This window comes from Psammomys obesus, unplaced genomic scaffold (genome assembly GCF_907164565.1).
Source record: "Psammomys obesus unplaced genomic scaffold, mPsaObe1.curated_primary_1811, whole genome shotgun sequence".
Taxonomy (NCBI): Eukaryota; Metazoa; Chordata; class Mammalia; order Rodentia; family Muridae; genus Psammomys; species Psammomys obesus.
In genome coordinates, this window is record NW_026585644.1 from 23994655 (window position 1) to 24018511 (window position 23857).

A 23857-nucleotide genomic window follows, 5' to 3' on the forward strand; every position below is an offset into this window, starting at 1 on the left:
ATATTCTCTGGTTTTATTTGTTGTTGTTGTTGTTGTTGTTTAAGATTAATATCTACTAAAAGCCACAAATTTTCAGTAAATGGCTCTAAGAATTACTACTATTACATATACCAAGGTGAAGATCTAGAAATCGTTCAAGGTTTATGAAGGTTCCCTTGATTGTCCACTTGATCAGGCAGAGAAGCATACAGTTCGAGGACAATACTAGCTAACAGGGGCTCCAACTTCTTAAATGATCTACTCTATAGACAAATTCAATTTCAGAATTACATGCCAGGAAGAGGAACGGAACTGTGGAATGTGGGTCTGGCAGGAGGAAGCACGCTGCACCTCTTTCTGACACTAAAACCACTCTGCCCCTTCTCCACCATGGGGTGAGCTACTCCCCTGTCTCCTGGCTGCCCCACAGTCATATTCCACCAGTTCCCTTCACACTGATGGATTCAAACTTGTGAATCTATGAGCTGGTCTGCCCCTCTTGTGTGTCATATATTTGGTTACAGTGATGAAAGGCCTGACTAATCCAAGCTTCATTCAACTTTAACCTTGAAAGAACTCTGCTGAAAGAGTTTGAGAAAAGAAGTTAAGCAAATTCACCTTACCTGTTCTTGTCCCTGACGAGTATAAAACTTGACACTTAACAGCTTTAATAATCCCAGTGTCTTTGGCACCTAAAATTAAGATACATCATATAAAGAAAAATTAATGAAATGTTTTTTCATTATCTAAAATACTTTTATCATGGAATAAAAAGCACAAAAAATCATGTATTTTTAATAAAAGTTAAGGAAACCACCAGTGGAGCTGAGGATGCAACTCGGTAAAGAAAATAACTATTAAATGAGTGAGACACGACCTCTTACTACATAGAAAGTAATAGAAAGTTGAGTGTAGTTTCAGCATAGTTACCAAGATCCAAGCATCCCAGTATTAAATTAGCTTAACAAATAATAAATAGATAGTCTTTAATCCCAGCACTCAGGAGGCAGAGGGAGGTAGATCTCTTTGAGACCATGTCTCAAAAACAAAATAAAGAAATAAGTAAAATCGACAAGAGGCGAAGGGCTTGCTGATATTCAGATGTGGCAATGGCGGGGAGTGAGGGGCGGAGAGTGGAAGGTCTAAAAAGTGATAAGAGCTCACAAGATAAAGCCAAACACTTTCTTCAGTAGACAAATGACAGGTCTAACCCAGCTTAGGCAAACTAGAATCATAGCATGTTCTCAGATGAGGCTAAGGTTGACACTTATCTTACTATCAATAGGAAAAAATTTAAAAGTTCCTATAGAGACTTCATTCATTTGGAACTGAACCTATTCTTCAGGATACAAAGGGAAAAATAACATTTAGAAACCAATACTTAAAACAAGAAAAGAGATGAGTATAATTTTTGAAAGGGAAAGGGTGTTATTGAAACTGTCAAGAATTTTGAGCCATCATGTTCTGATTTAGGAATTATAATACAGTCACTGTGGAAACATTTGGTAGATCTTCAAAACTAAAACAGAATTATCATATGACCTAGCAATTCTTTCCCAGGTCACTAAACTGTACACTTTAAAATAACTGATTTTTACTGTATGAATTTTACTCCAATATTGCAATAAACAAAATGGAAGCTAAATTCGGTGGCACATACCTATAATAATGAGGAATACACAGGACTATTGTGAGTTTGAGTCCATCCTACACTACTTAATTAATTACCATGACAGTCTAAGCTAAGAAGGACAGCCTGTCTCAAAGCAAAGGAGAGGGAGAAATGCATCAGTAGCTAAAGAGTATTTATTGCTATTGCAGAGGACCCAGCTTCCGTTCACAGCATCCACACAGTGGTTCATAATCCACTTGTCACTCCAGTTCCAGGAGTTATAATGCCCTCTTTTGGCCTCCACGGTATGGATATGTTCACATATGGTGCATATAAACTTACAGACACACACATATATGTGTATGTATAAATACATCCAAGAGCAAAAGGGCTCACTGTGCAGTAACATTAGAAATTACGCTACCAGAGCTCCTGAAGGACTTAGAATATCAGGGATGGCCTATCTAAAATCTCCCAATATCTCCTTAAAGAACAACAGAGTACCAGAAAAAGAAAACAATATAAATGAGAACCACACATTTAGTTTAGCTTGCAAATAGATACTAATAACCATAATAATTGTTATTATAATAACTTTCAAAATAACTTTACATAAAAGGAGAAAAATTATTGACTGCAGTGTGTTGTGTCCATTGTTCCTGCTTGGTGATGAGCAAAGGCAATGGGAAATGTACTGTAGCACCCAAGGAGGACAGCCAAGGGAAGATAGCTAAGAAGCTGAAGGCCCATCTAAATATAATCCAGAAATATCAGGTCTAAAGTTTGAAATCACTGAAAGAGCATCCATGTCAACAAGACAATGGCTGCAGGGAAAGGACAGAAGCTTCACTGTGCTTTCAAGGAGCAATTTCACAAACATACAGCTTCTGAGGAAAAACAACGTTAAGGGAATGAAGTGTATTTGCCAGCAGTGGTGCTAAGGATGGATTAAGACAAGAAGGAAATGCAGGGTGCTGTGAGGTAAGTGGTGAGCCCTGTCAACAGAGCTAGAGCCCTTGCCATCAACAGCCACCCCTTGAGCACCTGAGTTTCACTGTGCTGACAAAATGGGACCACTAGGCTCAGAATCTTGGAGAACATTCCAATATCATTACACTGAACAAAAGAAAGGCTCATAAATACCTTGTAGAAAATCAGAAGACCCACACTAAAATCAACAAATTCTATAAAGTTAAAAGAAAAGAAAATCAAAACGCAAAAATTCACAAATGTAAATAAGGGTACATTATTCCTGGGAAAACAACCAAGAAACGTAAGTAAACTAAAAATAATGCTTTAAGTAGAACTTAACACACTTAAACAAAAATTTAAGGACATAGAAAACTTTTTATAATTGCCTTAAATTTAAAACTCAGTAACTAAAAATAAAAACTGACCCAAAAATGCAAAGAAAGGTAATAATGAAATATTTAACGGCAAAGAATATTAGCATGTCTGTAATCTCAATGCCTGGGAGAATGAGGCAGGAGGATGAGACATGTGTGAGACACTGTGAAAAAAATGGAAAGGAAAACAAGCAGGAGGGGAAATGGGAAAGACACAAGGGACAGTGCTGGCCAGCAGTAGCAAGAGACAAAGACCAGGCACACTGGCACAGTGCTGGGCAGCCACAAGTGAAGATCTGCACACTGGCACAGTGCTGGGCAGCAGCAACAAAAGAAGGTCCACACACAGCAGACTTGTGTTCATTTTTACATTTCTCTAAATTTTGATCTTAAAACTCCAAGGAGACAACAATAATTACCATGTATATTATCTTAAGAGTTTTATCATCTTCACACAGATTGCCTCATTGGATCCTGGGAAAGGCCTGAATACACAAGTGGCAAGAAAGGGGCTGGAATTTCAGTATCAGATTTCTGACTCCAATGCCCATACCTATTCTCTGTTCATTGAAACTGGGCAAAGTTATAGCTTACTGTACTCATTTGTGGAGATGGCTACCTTGGTATTTTCATATTGCTAATACTTGAAGCAATAATTCAATGTTTAGCAATGAATAAGTAAAACCATGTCACATATAGGACACTAGCATTCATCTGGTAACATGATCAAAAGCATATACTGAATTTTGCATTGTCTCTTTTAAAACCTGCCAGCCTGTGGTAGACTGGAATACACATGTGATCAGAATTTTCCAATCATCACATCAGAAACCTTCAGCAAGCACTGAGAGAGGAAGCTCTAAGCGCAGCTTCCAGCCCCTGATCAAAGAGACAAACATTACAACTTCAAATTAATCTGAGGTGGGAAAGCCTACATAGAAGGATTGTAAGACTGGCTGCAAGACACATTTAAAAACTACTAATGGAATCAAAATGCATTTGTAGCATTTCGAGAAGTCAGTCATAAGGCAGGGCATTCAATCTGCTATTCAGTATTTTTCCTCACTTACTTTGTCAGTAGCAAGCAATTTTCTCCTAAGAGAAGCAAATATCAAAGCCCCTTGGGCTTGAGACAGAAGGGCTGTACACAGCAGAGTGCTTTCCAGTACTGTGCTCAGAAAGAAGCCAAGCAGAAGCCCACGAGAACCCAAAAGAGCCCAGGAGAAAGGTCTGCTGCTGTGTGGCAGCACTCAGAGAGGTCCTCTGCAGAGCCTCTTGGGGTGGACACTGTCAATGCTGCTATCCCACTAGTTCTTTCCTTATATCCTCCACACTCACATACTTCCCTTTTCTCATATTTATTGGACAAAAGCTACAGAAAAGACAAAGGGATCATGTGATAAAACTCTACATTGCTCACTTGAGCTGACCAGTTACTTACACTGTGCCATATGTTAGCTTTTCTGTATCTGCAAATGCTTCTTTAAAATTTTATTTCAATTGAACCATCTGAAAATAAGCTACAAGTGTCATACTTGTTTTAGGCAAATATGAATGATAAGATTGTTCCAAGATCTGCTTAATTTAAGTCATATAAAATTAAAAGTTACAAAATCCAAAGAAAAACACAACTAATAAATTCCTACAAATAATTAATAATGTGTCCATTCCTACAAACAAGAAATGAAATACCTACCTTGTACAATGAATCTACCTCACTCTTGTCTGGGGCAGAGAAGAGTAACAGTCATATTGTCATAGATCAGATATGGTGATAATCTAACACGGGGGTGTTATAAGGAACCCAAACCCTATCCTCCTGTCTTCAGTTGTTAGGATCCATGTGTTACACTCCAGGGCTGAAAAAAGGAGCTAATAGTATAAACTGCCTTCTCTCTAGGTTCTGGAGATAAAATAGCCCAGTGGGAAAGCAGGTAGATGGATCATAAGGAGAAGAAAAAACAGTCCTCTGAAATGTGAGTTTGCAAATATCAGCTGATTTAAGGTTTGGTGCCACACAAAACAGTAAATTGGCATCATTCTAAAAAGTATTATTTTGCTGGATTAAATCACAATTACGTATTTCAATGTAGGTCAATCCTAATAATAATAATGGAAGACTACTATAACTGCCCAAGATTTCTTTTCAAAAGCACTTCCTTGGGAATCTTTTCAACACCAAGCCATTCACCACTTTAGAAGATTACTTTTAGATCAATATATTTTTAGAAAAATAACAAGCCAAAAAACACTACAAAAAATGAGCAGCCTAATATATTCCCTTATATTGTGCTTTAGTTTTCTTGTTTCACCTCTCATTTTAAGCATATGCACCTACTCACTACATAACAGCCGTATACTAAGTACCGGGTACATAACCTTGATCAAGTGGTAGTTTTATACAATTTACCCAAAGAACCAAGCCACATATTAGTACAATATGGCCAATGTAATAGGCATAATTAGCATTCACCAGCACATAACTGATTTCAGATTTCTGGACACACAGAAAACTATTTCCAATCTTCTTTCGAGCTAGGAAGGTTCATGTGGTTAGTTTGATAAATGAACAAAAACAATGTCACTTTCTGGGATAAGTCTGTGAAATTTCTACCTTTAATTCCTCTCTGCCCTTCCTAAGTCAGCAATTGAGACAGTGAGGCCTCAAGAAGTCATCTCCCATGGACTCTTTCATCAAGATTACAAAAAGTTGCCTAGAGAAGACACAACATCAGCAGCAGAGTTGGACAAGAATTTTGATGTGGCAAGCCACAGACATTGTAGGTCTTCCCATATGCTTGTGTGACTGCTTTTTCACACACAGCCTAGCCCACACTAATGCTATAGACTAACACAGTGCTATGCTTTGGATCTGGAAGGCCCCTGGGATCCAAAAGGATAGTTATCAGCAGTGGTGCTATTGGGAGGTGTAATAAGCTCTAGAAAGCGGTTTTGGAGGATATTAAGAGGTTAGACCACTGGAAGCACACCACCCTGAAGAGACATGGAGACCCTGGCAGACCTCATAATAAGGTAGATCATAATAAGTTCATGTTTTCTTTTACATCATCTGACCCCATCATGAGCTATGATGCCATAGCAGAACCAAGCCACACCATCAGCTGAAATATCTGCACCTACTAGCCAAAATAAACTTAGTTATTTATGTCAGTGGTAAAAAAGCTAAAAACAGAGGCACAATATATGATAAAGAATGAAGACAGAGGTAGATAAACAGCCCACATAAACACGGAAGTATGTGTGCTATGGCAGTTAAGGAAGTGGGCTGAGACCATCTGTGACAACTTGCACAAAAACAGCTTGTTACATGTTAATGTCTAAATGAGAAAATACAAGTAATAAGACAATAGCTAGGCTAGGTTGTTTTCTTTTTTTTTCTTTTTCATTTTTGTATATTATTTGTGTGTATGCATTTGTACATGAGTACACACCAGTGTGTGTGAGCCAGCGTGTACAAGAAGAGGTGAGAGGATAACTCTGTGTCATCAGTTCTCACCATCCACCTTTAAAAGGGCTCTGGGTGTGACTCCCTAGGATGCCAGGCTTGCAAGGCAAACACATGTAACTGCTGGACCACCTCACAGACCAAGGTTGTTCTAATATCTGACGATACAACTACTAAAAGGGAAGCAAAGTTAAGTTCAGTATACTTTACTATATTTCATATGTAGTAAAATACTAAAATCATAGCACCACTGCTTAATTTCCCTTTTTTGAGAAACACTTTTCTGGTTACATCTTACAGAAGTAAGATTTGTCTCAGACCAATTAGAAAGTAGTTGAGCAAATTATACCAATGCATACCTCGGTGACCCTGTCTCCACCATTTGTAACTTGCTTATAATATGGTGAACCTGAAAGGACTCTCCATGCAGAAAGGCCACAGCTAGAAGCTTTGGAAATGCCCAGTTCAGCAGTTTCACATCCACCAACCAGTAAAAGTCTAAAAATGACAAGAACAGAATTAATAAATTACAAATGTGAACAAGATAACAAGAAAACAAATACAGAAACAGCCACCTTTACACAGAAAGCTAAAGTGGCTGTCATTATATCTATAAAGGAAACCTAATGGTTTCTCAATTAGAACTTCACCTTCACTGGTGGAAAACTAAAGGATAAATATTCAGGCACCTAAACTCCTACAGAAATTTAGAAATGAAGAATGTCTTGAATTTGCATTTGCAGTTTGCAGTCACTGGCTTTATCAATCCTAACAAGCATTCACAACAGTCAGACAGCGTCATCCAGATACACATGCAAAAGTACCAATACCATGCCAGGTGCAATGTGGCATAAGCAAAGACATGGCAGCAGCTGGGTATGCTCAATAGGAAAAGACATATGGCCATAACTCCTCAGAGGTAAGACGAGGTGAAGAGCAAGTGATTAATGGCTCGCATCTGTCTGCCATGCTCCATTAGCAAGTTACAGGCCAGTTACTAAGAGGGCAAAGAGCCTACCAAACAATGGAGAGCAAAAGATATCACTATGCAGCCACTGCAAAACTAAGCTGGCTAATAGTGGAAGCCAAGCAATCATTTTCTGTAAGTTAAATCAGGTTCCACACATCTGGCAGGATCTTGTATAAGAGACCTCACAATCATTTCTATTTAAGGAGAGTGGGGTCAAGGCAGGGCCAGGAAGATAATCAATGGGTTAACGCACTTGCCACACAAGCCTAGATTAAGTTTGGTAGCCAGAACCTAGGTAAAGGTAGAAGAGAAGTGACCCCACAAAGTTGTCCCTGACCTTCACAGACATGCCATGGCACACATATGCATTTGCACATGAAAATACACACACATGAATAATAATTAGTAAGTAAATAATAAAAACTAAAGATAAAGTTTTGATACATTAACAGGAAAACACCCACTGTCAGTAACAACAGAACAGACAACAGAAATAATAAAAGGAATCCATGCACTGCTTAATGATTAAATTAATAATGATGATAATGATGAAGAGTTTCCCTGCCACTATCTAAAAGAGTGTAGAGTTCCCTGCAGAGGCTTGCTCACATGGTGCTGTACCCACACCATCTACATTCTTTCAAGTGGCAGGACACTGTCAAAACCTTTACATAAAAACCAACAGAGCCCCTGTCCCCACGAAGCTCCCAGCTTGTTAAGAGAGTGTACTTTTTATCACACATACGACTCTTTTTTTTCTAGGCTATATTCACAGGAAACATACAACTTGAAATGTTCCAGTTTTTTGGTTTTGGGCTTTTTCCTTCTTTCTTTCTTTTTCTTTCCTTTCTTTTTCCTTTCTTCCTTTTTATTAATAAAAGAAGCACTTCATATGGTTCCTTAAACCTGATATATGAAACAATTGAATTATAACCATATTAGTCATATTTTCCCTTTTCTTTCGAGATACAGTCTTACTATATAGCCAAGGCTGACCTCAAATTCACAATCCTCCTGCCCTGCCTCACACATGCTAGGTTATAGGCATGGAATCACATTTAATTTTATAATTACACATCATAAAATTATAAATATCAACAGCACTTGACATCACATGATGACCACTCAATATTTCACCTTTGAGACCAGTATAGATATATGTCCAGGGGAGGGGACGGGAGGGTAGGGGATGGGAGGGGATGGGAGGGTAGGGGATGGGAGGGCATGGGAGGGGACGGGAGAAACTTGAATGAAGAAAGCAAGAGGTCATGTTCTCTGTTAGACTATCAACATGCTAAAGACACAAATTCCTCTTAAATTAATGCAGACAGTTCATGTGCTTTCAAAGGAAATCCTAGCAGGATTTGTTATAGAACTGAACACACCAAATTAATAAAACTAAAGTCAAACATACAGTGCACATGGAAGGTGCACAAACTCAATCCATATGGAACAGTCCACCCTGCCAACCTGGGGTTTCTGCATCTTAACTTGGAAGTAATTTTCTGCCTTTATGTCATTGAGACATCCTCCCTAGACAAGGGTGGTGATGCATTCCTGGAAGAGCAACATTTGGGAGGCTGAGGCAGGAGGATGGTAAGTTTGAGGGCAGCCTGGGCTGCACAGTAAGTTCTAAGAGAGAGAAAAAAAGGAGAAAAATACATATTATATGCATGTGTGTATCATCATGTATGTATGTATTGTGTATGTCTGTGTGTGTGAAGGAATATTTGACTTGAAATTTAAAACTTGTATTAATAAAAAATCATAAATGGGAGAAGTTTACAGCATATAAAATTCAGTATAAAGAACTGATAAAGATCTGCCACCAACCCAAAGGGGGAAAAAAAACGGACAAAGAATAAATAAGCAATGGAAGGACATAAAAGAAATCCAAAGACCAAGTGTACAGATGTATACCAACCCTCCTCTACTGGCTGGTTTTGCGTTAACTTGATACAAGCTAGTATCAGAGAAAAAGACTAGCCTCAGATTGAGGAAATGAGCCTCAGTTGAGGAAACACCTCCATGATAACCAGCTGTAGGGCATTTTCTCAATTAGTGATCAATGGAAGAGGGCCCAGCCCACTGTGATAGTTCCACCCCTGGGCTGCTGGTTCTGGGTTCTGTAAGAGAGCAGGCTGAACAAGTCATGAGAAGCAAGCCTGTAGTAAGATTTTTTTTTTCCTTAAAAAACACAGAAATATCATAAGAATATGTTTTTGTCTTAATCCCAGGTGTGGGTATGGGGCTGCTTCACAGCAGCTAACTATGATTTGCCTCATACTCTAGCAGGGGCATGGTTCTACAAGTGTGTGACATTTGGAATTCTGCAAACTTTTCAGAGGATATACAAACGCTACAGCCGTGATGGGTGGGTTTGCTGATTAGTGGTTGGATGATGTTAGTTGTGGGTTGTTAAATAGTCATGTGCAAGGAAGAAGAAATCAGATATCCTGACATCGAAGATCAAACTTGTGCCAAGGAAATCAATGGCCCTAATCAGCAGGAAGTGGTCTAACATAACATTGCCTCCTTTCCCCTGTATCTTTTTTTTTCTCTCACATCTAGTGTTAGAGGGATGAAAGAGTACAAGAATCAGGATGGGAAAGGGTGAAAGAAAGGAACCCACACAGTAGAAAACGCCAGCTACACAAGTCAGTAAGCAGCACCCCTCCAAAGCTTCTGCATCAGCTCCTGCCTCCAAGTTCCTGCCCTGCTTGAGTTCCTGTCCTCACTTCCTTCAGTGGTGAACAGCAATGAAGAAGTGTAAGCCAAATAAACCCTTTCCTTCCAATTTGCTTTTTGGTCATAGCGTTTTGTTGCATCAAGAGAAACCCTAAGACCTTTCTCCTCAAAGGTTTAGGAACATAGCAAGTGCTATGAACTGGTGAGATTATACTTACAATGCAAACGTTTAGGGATGGTGAGAATGTTTATAGACATGAAACTATCACCTTTATTAGTGTGGCTGCATTTACGATATAAAGTGAGAAAATATTTTTTAATATAATAAAAGCTCACACACTAAAATCATGAAAGCTAGGCTGGCTCAGAGCACTGGCTGTTCTTCCTGAGGACCCTGGTTCAATTCCCAGGACCCACATGGCAGTTCACAACTCCAAGCTAAAAGGATCCACCACCCTCTTCTGGCCTCCATGGACACTGTATGCACATGTCACATATGCTACAGATGCAGATAAGGCACACACAAACACATACACATAAAATAAACTTTTTAAAAGTTAAATAAAATAATGAAAGCTGCCTCTTGAAGGGTTAAATATAGGAAACTGAGGGAAATTAATGGTTATAGCTTAAGCATTTTGACTTACCTCTAAAATAGCTGTTAGATTTTTATAGAAATTAAGTCTACAAACAGGCAATATGGTAGAAAATAATTTATAGTACTAATGCCACTTTATGTTTCATTAAGGTCCTTCATCAGGACTACTCAGATGCAAAGCATAGGCAGAGGGTGATGGGCTGAGGGTTTAAGTTCAAAAATCACACTTAATATTGTCATATGACAATCATTTTACCATATAAATACATTTGTGGTTTTTAATTATATAAAAATATAAGGTTAATTTTTAATTCTAAATAAGACTCTCTAAAACACATACTTTTTTCCTTACTTTGTCTTAAGTACATTTATTTTTTTATGTCTTTTGTTTGTTTGATTTTTCACTGTTTGAGAATTTTATACACAAACACAAAGTGTTTTAAACAAATCCACCCTCATTCGTCTCCAACTCTTCCCATACCCTCATCACTTGTCCATCACAAATTCATGTACTCTTTTTATTGAACCCACTGAGCAGTAATACTGTATGTGCATGGGTAAAGGGCCACCCACTGGAACATAGACAGCCTGTCATGGCCCACTTCCAAATTAAACTGATTCTCCTTCCCCCGGTAGCCATCACTTGCCAATAGCTCTTAAGCTATGGGCAGGACATTATGAGCCCTTCCCTCATCTATTCTGTACTTATGGCTGACTACGTCGTGTACATCCAGTCACAGCTGCTGTGAGGAACTCATAGCCAATACTGTCCACTCAGCCAAGAAAGCATGCCATAAGCTGTAGGAGAGAGTGATCGGCTATTATTCAGCTCAAAGGACAGAGTATTAAACTGATCCTAAATACTTATCTTTACACTCATATACTAGTGCAACTCTCAAACTTCATTAGTCAAGCTAATAATTAAGACAGAGATTCACAATTGGTCAAAGTGAAAAAAAAAAAAAAATAAGAGACTACAGTGTGTTCGGCCTTAGCTGAAAAATCTATACCACACTCCTCTCCCCAAGGCTCAGGGATCATCATGGGAAAGGAAGCAGAAAGCCTGAATGAAGTAGTGAAGGATGCTACAAAACAGTGCTTTCCAGACATGGCAGGGTCACCGCACTCATAATCAAAACTACTTTGCCTTCACAAAAACAAAAGGGAAAGAAAGACTCTGTCCTAATAATCTTCTATGTGAAATTCTGTAGGAATTAGCAGGAATTTTCATAGTCTGGGGAGTTAGGCATAAAGCTCAAAACGTTTGCAGAAAAGCATATACTCTATAGACATGCTTTTCTCATTAATATTGCACACAAAATATTCAGTAAGCAATTGAAGAAATGTCAGAAATGACCATTTCTAACCCTCTTGACATCGATGAGTACCTCAACTCTCCCATTCGCAGTTAATGAGTGTCATGTACATAGCCTGCTTAGCAAGCTTGTACTGTCTGTACATCCCTTATGTCCACAGCCTTTGAAACATACTCTTACAGAGAAATGAGCATGGACCCAATCCGGTGCAGATGAAATTATTAGTAACCATTAGTAACCAGTGACTACTACTGCACAGAACCTTGGCAGCAACTTAGAGCTCAGTACAAAACAGCATCCTGGGGACATTAAGAGCATGGAGGAAGATGTCAGCCAGGACTTCCCAAGGAAGCAGCCTTTGAAATGTTCCTAGACAGGCAAGAGTGTTAAGTAACAGCACTCAAGCCAAGGGAGCATGCTGCTCAGAGGCACAGATGAAGCTTTAACAGTGTATAGAAAACTGTCAGAAACACAGTGAGCACCTGCAGCCTCTACAAAGCAAACAAGGAACAGGAGAAGAAGCGCAGGTGGGTGTTAGCATCACAAATATTGAATCATGCTCAGTTCCTTGTGCACTTAGCACAATCCACTGCAACCTGCAACCGTTAATCAACTCTAGCACGGAGCCACCTGGGGGGATATCCATTTCATCTTTTATTCCTTACACCTTTACTCAGGGCGCTTCACTCAAGAAACATCTATCTAGGTAGTAAGTGGGAGGAACTGCAGCTGCACAAAGATAAGACATAGTCTTTGTCCTTGGCTTAACCTCTCTAAGCTTCAGCTCTCCCACCAGAAAAATGAAGAGTTTAACCAATGACGGATGAAAGCTGATCCAGCTCTGATGCTCTAGACTCTGAAAGTCAAAGCAGGAACACAGGTGCCAGAAGATAAAAATAAGGTGACCGGTAGGGAAACACATATATACCATAACACACACACACACACACACACACACACACACACACACCCCACTGATAAACCTGAGAGTCACATTGTAAAAGCATTTCAAGAATTAGAAATGGTTTATTAAGGGTCTTAAATATAGTAATTGTTGGAAGAATCTGCCACCTAGTGGTGCAAAATCCCTTCTGGCCCATCAAACAAACAAAAAATGTTGGAAATAACCAATTCCAGGTGTTCTATGCAATGACCAGAGTGCTTAAAGCAAACAAAAATGAAACAAAGAAAGAAAAAGATATGTCATGACCAAAAATTTTAAAACACTTAAAGAATTGGGTGTGCTCAGCTCAATGGTGGAGCACTTGTGGACCACGCAGGAGCTATGGGGCAATATCCAGAACCGGAAAAGAGAGGGAAAAAATTAAATTAAGGCTTAATACCAGACTTGTCAAAATAAGGACAGGATGAAGAAGTACATAACATAATACTTCATATATGCATATGTATAAACATATATATGCAGCCATTATTTCTCTCACATAAAACTGAGTTAAATTCCTATGAAATAAACCAAAAATAAGGCAGAAATCACTTCCAAAAATGAACAGCAGGCAGTTTTGTTCAGAATATAAGAAGAAAAAAAATAAAGAGGGATTACAAGTGGATCTTATATCCACTAAAGAAAATATAATCAAAGCACAAAAATCTTTCTCAACATTACTGCATTACTGAAATCTAGGCATTAAAAAAAAAAAAAATGATACCAAGTTAAATCCAAACACTGAGGGAGAAAAAAGACAAGACAAAAAAGAAAGGAAGGAATTTTAAAAAGAATGAGCACCAGAGCACGCCTGAGAGGTGGGGACAGCATCAGCCTCCAGGGCTGTAGCACTAGCACAAACACTACTTGTCAAATAGCAGGAGATGACAGGGGAGTACCATGCTGACTCCACTGTTGTTTTCAAAGGCCAAGGTCAAGCTATCACTGCCAAAAACTTACCATCATGATGAAATTATCAATTACACTCTGCTCCTCAGCACAAAAATAAAGAAAGAAATAAACAAGTTGTATCCTACTTAACAGGTAGGTGTCCGGCTGGAGACTGCTAAAGACCAGCTCTGCCAGCCTGCAGAACAACAAAAACGCATCGTTGATAGGAGTCATGGTTCCCCACTTCCCAGTGCCTATAGGACCAAACTGCAGTCTGCAAACATCAGCAAGCCTCACTTCGAGAAATGCTCACCCCTAACACTCTGTCTAAAGACAATATCCGTGCACACCTCACAAGAAGCCAACTTGTGCTTGTGGACTCAGAAACTGAGTGCAGCATCCACTCAGTTACTGACATTCCTCTGTTGTGCACAATACTGCACTAATCCTGTCAGTGTGTGAGTCCCTCTATCATCAAAGGTCCAATACAGCAAAGGCCCTAGCTGAAGAGCTCTTCCTTTCCCAGGAGCAATCCTTCATCATCAGCTTGTCCCAGCGCTGTTTTCCACCATGTTGTACTAGGAAGTTAGCACTGTGTCACCTGCAGGTACATGCACACAGGAAACCTTTTACCCCACACCCCACCCCACACTAAGGACTAGCTACTTCTTTGGAATACTTACAGTATCCCTCCAGTGTAGTGACTTGTGTATTCAAAATATGGATGATGTTGATTAAGGGAAAAAGCAAACAAAAACCCACCTGGGATAACGAAATCAGCATTCAGAAAGCATAGGTCTTCAGCGTTCAGCATTCCGCTACTTGAAATTAGTCTCTACTACCCTAAAGACTGTGTCCTCTTCCATCTGCACCGCCTGCCAAAAGACTGCCTTGACCTAACTGCTCTTCAGCACTGCAGTTCCCCCCAGCTGAGAGCCATCCACTTAAAGGCAGCCTGATGTCCTAGCTGTTACTCTGCAAACGTCTCAAATCTGGCTTAAAACAAAGTTCATGTCAAGAACGGTATGTTTTCAATCATCCAAATACTTGAAATCTCCCTCTGCACAGCTATGACTTGCATTATTCATCACTCAGTTACTTCCCATGGACTGTATGAAACATGAGTGTTAAAAGATAAAGTTTTAAATGAAAGCTAAAAGGCCTCTTGTTCTTTCTCATTTATTCAATTATTTATACAGAATACTGATACAGCTTGGATATGGTTTGAGTGTAACCTCAATGCTCTGGTTCCCTGTATTGAAATTTGATCTCCATTATGAAGTACTAGAAGGATAAAACAAAATTAACCTAACTATAGTACTAAGAGATGGTAGCTATTATAAGATTCATACTAGATAAAGCAATTACGGGACCCTTCATGATTAGTAGAGAGATTAGTGGTAGAGAGACTAGATGGGGGCTGGAAGCTCTCTTCCCTCTTCCTGTCTTCCTCCCTTACCCCAACCCTCCCATCACCCAACCCACCCTGTCCTCTCTCCGGTGGTGATCTGAAAAGCCACAGGTTTCTCTGCCAGCATGAAGGTTATCCTCCAGATAATGCCCACAGATCACCTTAGGGACTATAAGCCAAAATAAACCTCTTTTCATAACAACAACAAAGATAGCATGCCTTTAGTATTTCCTGACAGCAAAAACAAACAGACTAACAAAAACAGCTTCACTGCAGTGTGTCATATATTATGACACAAGGATCTTGATCAGTTACAGGCAGCAAACCACATTTAATAGTAGCTGGAACATTTTACCCATTTAATAAAATCACTGAGTTGTACTGAAACTATTGGCCAGTGTCATAAGAATTGGGAGCATGAGTATCCTTTCAAAAGGACACTTTGTCCCTGCAAAAGAGGAGGCATTCTCTTAGCCTTTCAACATTATTGAGAAATAGTCTAAAGTAGCTAATAATAAACAGTAATTGTGTAGTTATCAAAGACCTGATGAAAATTCAAAGTGGAACAAATGAAATAAATTTTGCTTGTAAATATTTACAATTAAATTAAGAATAAAGACTAAAAAAAAACTATACACTTAGCAGTAGTCATGTCATTTCAAATACATACACATCTTGTATTAAGTGATATTAAACATCCTAACTTGTGGGCATATGACCACCAAGACTGACTCATGAAGTTCAGGGAACACTCCAGAGACTCCTTTAGCAAGTTTTCCACCCACCATGAAATAAAAAAGTTCAATATCAGAGCTGGAGCACTTGCTGTTCATGCAGAGGACTTGGGGTCAAATCTCAACACCTATATGATAGCGCTCAACCATATGTAACTCCAGGTCCGTGGACTCTGAGACTCTCTTCTGGCCTCTGAGGGAACTAGGCACACACATTAATGAATATTTGGACAAAATATTCATATACATACAACAAATGCATCTTTAAAAACAATGTTAACTATTAAGTTCTATATTGTTTCCTCTGAGAATGCAGCTGAGGTAAGGGACAGCTATCAGCCAGAACCACAATACAAACAGAAATGAAGCCGGCAGATGAAAGAAACGAAAAGGAAGGCAGGCGTGCACACTAAGTGGAGGGACCTGACACTGGGCGAGGGTGTGAAAGAGTCTGAAGCTCAAGCAGGACGAAGTGCACGTCTTGGGCTGACTGAGACGGAGGGGAAAGAACCAAGCATGCCCCTAGAGCTATTTCCAAGCTGCGCAATTAATTTCTGTTTCATGTTATACAATTTACCACCTCAATTTCTCTTCTTGAACAAGGCTTGTAGCACCAGACAACACAATGAATTTCATAAAAACTATGAGTTTGTGTGTTATCAATTTATCCCAACTCTACGGTTGATTTACTGAGCACTTATAAAATCCTTGTGTATGATGAATGCCACATGCTCATATTACTAGAAAGAGAAAACAAACAAAAACGTGATAAATATTTTACCTTCTTTCATTTAAAAAAAGACCACACCGTAAAAATATAAACCGCAAAGCAGGTGTTTTATCATTCCCAGTGGGATATCTGCATTCATCCCTGTATGACAGCAATTCTCAAGCAGAAACATTAGTGCCATCCATCTCCAAGCTGACTGCTATGGAGTTGCATGACTGTAGAATTAAGGGGAGCTCCTCCTTGAGTTGAGAATCACCTAGCTTTCTTCAACTCATTAAATAGACCACTCTCATCACAAAATATCCCCTTGGGGAGATAGCGGGAGTGGGGGGAGAGGGAGGAAGGCAAGACCAAGAAAAGATAAGGGAGGGGGCTACAATCAAGAAGTAATGTGAATAAGTTATAAAAAATAAAGTTTAATTAAAAAAAAAAAAAAAAAACATGTCCTCGGGTGCCTCATATGCTGGGATTACAGGCATGTGCCACCATTCCTATGTTAGTAATTAACAAGAAATTCTAACTAACCAGGGAGTAAATGTTAAAAGAATGCATGTCAGCATATATGGCCTACAAAGCTCTACACAATTCAGCATTCTCACTTTGACCTAAGATAACCAATATTCTTGTCAGCTGGCTTCTTTCAAATTGGCCTCCCAGCTATTCCTAGACAACACCAAGGACATGACCAGCTCAGAGCGAGCTATTCTGTCTGCATAGAACCCTCATATCCTAGATATCCGAAAACAACTACCCTCACCTTCCATCTTTGAGGAGATGTTACTTTTTCAATGGGGATAATCTACACACTCTTTTTTTTTTTTTTAACTTTATGTGTATCTGTGTGTGTGTGGTGTGTGTGTGTATGTAAATATGCCACAGCACATGTATAGAAGTCCGAGGACAATTTGTAGAGCTGGTTATCTCCTTCTACCATATCAGTCTCAAGGACTGAATTCAAGTCTTCAAGTTTCATGACAAGGACCTTGGCCTGCCAAGCCATCTCAGGAGCTAGACAGTCTAAACCAATGATTCTCAACCTTTGTAATGCTGTGACTCTTTAATATAGTTTCTCATGTTGTGGTAACTCCCAACCATAAAATTATTTTCATTGCTCCTTTGTAACTGTAACTTTGCTACTGTTATGAATCCTAATGTAAATATCCGATATGCATGATATTTGATATGCAACCCTATGAAAGGGTCATTCAACCCCCAAAGGGGTCGGGACCCACAAGTCGAGAACCACTTCAAACTGTCATCTGCACCTTACTCTCCATCTCTGATCACTTTTTTTCCAGTAGCCTTATCAGCTCTTCACATACTTCATGTCCATTATTTGTTGCCTGTAGAATACAGTAAGTTATATAAGGTCTACCAGAGAAACAGAAGAAATATCAATGCAAATAAGAATGGAAACATACTAATAAAAAACTGTAAGCATTCTAGTTGCAACTACAGCTAGCAGGTACATAACCACAACAGTGTTCACCCACAAAATTATGATATGAGCAGTAAAGAACAGCAAAATATTGCACAAACCTCACAAGTGGGTAAGAAAAATAAATACCACTACCTCAAAAAACAAGTCAATACATACCATGTGAAATTAGAAACAAAAAACAATAATGTAAGCATTTTACTTCAATCTTAGAAACAAAAATCAACTAATAGTTGAAGTGTCTGCTTGCAGAAAACAAGAATCTGAACCTGGCCTAGTGGCATATGCCTGTAATTCCAGCACTCTGGGAGGCAGAGGCAGGTAGATCTCTGTGAGTTCAAGACCAGTCTGGTCTACAAGGCCAGTCCAGGATAGCAAGATAGCCAAGGCGACACAAAGAAACCGGTTTCCAAAAAAACAAGAAAGGAAGGAAGTAAGGGAGGGAGGGAGGAAGGAAGGAAGGGAGAGAGGGAGGAAGGGAGGGAGGGAAGGAGGGAAGGAGGGATGGCGGGAAGGAGGGAGGAAAGAAGGAAAGAAAGGGATTTTTTTAGAACTACTTAACACTTGAAATTATATCCAAACATCATTCACAAACAAAAGGTAAAAGAAAGAAAACACTGTAAAGGCAAGTACCATCTTGGGAAGTAGTCACCACACATCTCATTCATCCAGAATTAATATGCAGATTATACAAATTATATAAAATGTCAGGACCAAAATAGCTAATAAATAAAGCCTACAATAAACATTGCACATTGAATAAACAGGAACAGCCAGTTAACATACAAGGAGCTATTCAACATCATTAGTAGCCAAAGAAATGCAAATTAAAACTAGAAATAGGATAAATTTTTTTGTTTGGCTATTAGGTTTTACAGTGCTAAGGATGAACCCAGGACCACCCACATGTATCTTTGAGCTGTACCTGTTCCACCCCAGAGATATTCTTTCAAAACAGACATTCAATCTGACATTAATCCCACCACCAAGAGTACCAAATGTCAAGGCTATTTTCATGGCTCTCCACAAACTAATGGTAAGGCTCTATTGCTGAAGACAACACGTAAACAACTCACTGAATATGGAGTTGGTGCCTACCTAGAGCCTTCACCCTTTAGACTAGTGGGTTTTTTTGTACTGCAGGGTACTCTGCACACTACCAAAGAAAAAAGGTAAACTTCAACTAAGCTATGAATCCTTCACTCTACAAGAGTACCTAGGTGCAAGATACACTCGTGCAACATACACTCGTGCAACAGTAGCACAAAGCCTGGTTGTAACCAACCAATATATGATTGGATTTTAAGGCCCACCCCATGTGATGGAACCCATCTCCAACACTGCCTGAGTGACCAAGAAGCTGAGATTAGATAGTCCAGGAAGCTAGGGAAAAAACAAATAACTACTGTTCTGCTAAAAGAGCGTAGCAATAAAATGACTCCTAATGGCATTCTGCTATATTCATACATCAGTGCCATGCGCAGCAATCATCAGAGAAACTTCCTCCTGCAGAGACGAGAACAAATATAGAGACCCACAGCCAGACAATGTGCAGACCCAACTGTGATGCCTTCATCAAACCTCTCCCATCAGGGTTCAGAGAACACTTTGAAAGAAGAGGTAGAAAGAGTGTAAGAGCCACCAGGGATGGAAGATACCAAAAAAAACAAGGCCCTCTATAGCAACAGGATCAATGCACATAAATGACTCACAAAGACTAAGACAGCACGCACAGGGCCTACACATGTCTGCACTAGAAAGGGTCCTAGAGCTGAAAGAAGGGTACACGTGGCCCCATCCCTAACCCAGAAGCAATCTCCAATTGATAAACACTTGCAAATGAAATATTACTTTTCTCCAAGGGAGGCTGTCTGGGAAAACAAACCATTCTCAGAAGGAGGCCCCATGCCAAGCAGTAGATAGCCACACAAAGCAAACTCAACATCTTTGGAGGTTCTTTGTCTCAGAATGTTGTCAGTGGTTTTTTTGTTTGTTTGTTTGTTTGTTTGTTTTTGTTTTTTTTCCTCACAGGTCCAGTTTTGGGTTTTTATGAAATTCCTATGTGTGTAAACGTGTGTGTGTGTCTGTGTGTGTGTATCTGTGTGTGTGTGTGTGCATCCATACTTGTTTCTTGTGCTTTTTCTTTTTCTTGTTTAGTTGTTTTGTCATGTTCTGATTTGTTTTGGGTTTATTTTATTGTTATTTTATTTTATTTTTATTATTATTCTTTGGATGTCTTAGTTTTCTAAAGAAGAATCATGAAAAGTGTGAATCCAGAGGTAAGGGGAGGTGGGGAGAAACTGAGAGGAAGAGAGGGAGAGGGAACTGATATCATAATATACTACATGAAAAAATGTATTTCAATAGAAGGAAAAAGCATAGCAACAATCAAAACACTGTGGAATAATAGAAATTATTTGAAATTAAATTGATACAAGTACTGTGAAAAATGTGTAGTGTTATCTAATAAACTGGGACATGCATGTTCTCAACAATTCGGCCAGTCAAGTGCTGGTTCTGCATCCTACAGATATATAGCACCAAAGTAACACATAATGATTGGTAGCACAATATGACTTCTGCTTTTTTTTAACTTTTACAACTTTTAAAACACCCTGAAAAGAATCAAATTTTTGCCTACAGGAGAATACATAAACATGTTGCACAGTATTGATAAAAAATAAATAACTGAGAGAAGTGTAAATCAAACATCAAGTAAGAGAGTAAGATGTGTGATTCTTCGGTGTGATTCTGTTCCTATAAAATAAAAACAGCACAGATAAATATGAGGAAATGATAGCACTGTGAAGGAGGAAAAGGAACAATATTCATAGCTAAAGATAGTATTTTCTCTCAGACAAGACAATGAGATCAGAAACATGTTTGTGTGTGTGTATATGTCTGTGTGTGTATGTGTCTGTGCTGTATGTGTCTGTGTGTCTGTGGTGTGTCTATGTGTCCATGACCACATGTACACAAGTTCTTTCACCATATGAAAATGTCTTAAAATTCTGAACACACAGCTATAGGCTTATACACATTCTTAGCCAGAGACTGAGGCATAATAACACAGAATTTAGACATAGACCAAATTAAAATTTCAGAACTCATTTTACATTCATCCAACTCAAAACTTGACAAGAACCAGATAGGTAACTTGGCCAACTTACAAAATGCATGTAAATTTCAATCTCAGTAACAAAAGAGGACAAGTCACGGAAACTAGTTCAAAATTTCCCATAAGCCCCAATGTAGGTTGTAGGTAAATAATGAAACAGAGAAAATGTGAAGAACAAAGAACAGTACTAAGAGAAACTTTGCAAATAACAAGCAATCAGCCTGACTTTGTTAGTGGAGAAGTGACATCTACTGAGGTCCTTTCATAGGAAGGCACTGCATACATGGTCCTTCAATGTTCCAAATAACGCTGAGACAGGTATTATGTACAGATAAGAGAAAGGTCTAAAACATTTAGAGCAGAAGAAATTTCTCAATGAAATTTGCAGTGTCTTGTCCAGCTCAAAGAAGTTCAACAAGCCAGACCAGAGGCAGAAGGATCAGAATATAAGTACAACAATACTATAGATATTAAACATAGTTATACATAGGGGGGACAGAATGAAGAAGCCAAGATCCCTATATTTACCTAACAGTACAGTAAGTAAGACAACAAATGACTACTTACCTATGACCAGGGTGGTATATAGCAGTATTTATTCCATGAGGATAATGACTACTAAAGCTGAAACTGTGACTCTCTTGGTAGCTCTGATTTGTTCCAACACTAAGTGAAGAAAGCACAACAGAAATAATTACCATTAAACTACCAGGGACACCAGTAGATAGTGTAGCAGCTACACTTTAAAGACAAACAACGCCAAACACTGTTGAGGACGTAAAACAACCAGACACATTACAGTGGGGATGTGACTGATACAATCATATTGTTTAAAAGTCTGAAAGTTTTGCATAAAACTAAATTTTACCACCCAATGGCCAGGCAATTCTAATGAAAGACAATGACCCATGGGAAATAAAAATCTTTGTTTATTTATAAAGATTTGTGCAAGAATGGCCATGGTACAATCTGTCAAGTCATAGTACAAATGATCAAGAATGGTCCAGCTTGTCACAGCCCCAAACTGGAAACATACAAGTCTATCTACAAAGGAATGAATAAATGAACCATGAGATATCATTGTGTCTATATGTAAAGACATATTATATAATTCATGAAAGATGAATCATTTGTAAAAAGGAATAACGTAATGATGTGCAAAAAATGATAATTTCTGAATATGCTAAGTGAATGAGATTTGGGCAAAAGTCCATATATTACATGATTTCCTTGATAGGAACTGTTTCAATGGGCAGAACTAATTCATGATTAAAAATAAACTGTTTAAAAATGGTAGTTGTCATAGGATAGATGTGGAAAAGAGGGGGGCTCTCTAGCATGGTGATAATGTTCATTTCTTCAAAGAGTTCTGAAACGGTACAAACCAATCACCTATCAAATTCATGGCAGCTACAACTAAGATCTGTGCACTCCACCATATGCAGATTTCATCTCAGAAAAAACTATGAGCAAAATAATAAACTCTTAATAATATGCATTCTCAAGGATTTGAAGTTTTCAATGAACTATGAAATACATGATAAAATTAATTCATAGTTGGCTGGAAGGATGAATAAATGGCTAGAAATGTGACGTATAAACTACAATGAATTTCTAACCACAGAATTCAAACACAAATGTATGTACATTCACTATAAAAGTTTTTCAACATGACTGATGTATTTGTAATTATTCTAATATGATAAAAACGTATCTAACACTGTCCAGAAAAATAAAGATTATATCAAAATGTATTCCAATGCATTTTTACCTGACAAGGTAACTTCTCAGTTCTCCTCGGTAATTGATGACCAAGAGCTCTGCAGACCACTGGGCACTTGCTTTGTATTCTAAAAATACCAACCCTGCAATGGCATAGCTCAAGTCCCCAGCAAACCCGGATGCCTGAAAACAGGAGAAAATTAGGTCATTACAGAGATACAGATAAATTATCTCATGCTTAACTGGACAATAACCTAGACACTGCCTCTGACACCAGGTTTAGAGTGGGCTCCTAACTGGTCACAGCAGCCATAGCACCCTCCTTGAGATGCTCATCTGGATATGCACATTTGTACTCAAATTCCCTGGAAAATAAAGAAGAAAGGAGAAAAGCAAGCAAACAAACAGCCTCTTTACAAACAAACACTTTCAAATATTAATCTCCACTGCAACAGTCTATGTCAAAAAGACTTCAAGTCTTTCCATGTGCCTACTCAGCAACTTAAAGGGAAGAACATAACACTCAATGTCAGCCTTTCCATCAAGCAACTATCTGGCCATGCTGATGGAGATCTGAACGTCTAAACTCCTTTGAAGGGAAACATAACAGTATTTCACCGAGAATGTGACTGAATATTCCATCTTGGTATGAAGACTATTTGAGACTGAAGACAAATAAGAATCAATAAATGTACAAGGTTCTCTCTTCTCCCTTTACTTATTTAAAAATGAGGCACAATTTGTTTCAGTGATAGTGTCCCCCTGTAGCAGGCAGAGGAAAACGAGGCAGGCCAAAAACAGTCTGCCTTTTAAAGACCAGTCAGGTCCTTTCTCTGTCCAACATCAGTTTCCCACAGTGTACCGTCTCTAGCAGCCCACACTCCATTTCCCTAGT

At 38.8% G+C, this 23857-nt stretch overlaps 1 protein-coding gene across 3 annotated transcripts in view; it reads right to left on the minus strand.

Annotated features, from left to right (window-relative positions):
• The window catches only part of Nbas (NBAS subunit of NRZ tethering complex), a 299994-nt gene that overhangs the window by 254616 nt on the left and 21521 nt on the right, over positions 1-23857 (minus strand). For all 3 annotated transcript variants that reach the window (XM_055625644.1, XM_055625653.1, XM_055625635.1), the window contains exons 8-11: positions 23012-23145; positions 21808-21906; positions 6763-6901; positions 603-671 (exon numbers count right to left, since the gene is read on the minus strand). In XM_055625644.1, the coding sequence (XP_055481619.1) occupies positions 603-671; positions 6763-6901; positions 21808-21906; positions 23012-23145 (441 nt within the window). The remainder of the gene's footprint in view (positions 1-602; positions 672-6762; positions 6902-21807; positions 21907-23011; positions 23146-23857) is intronic.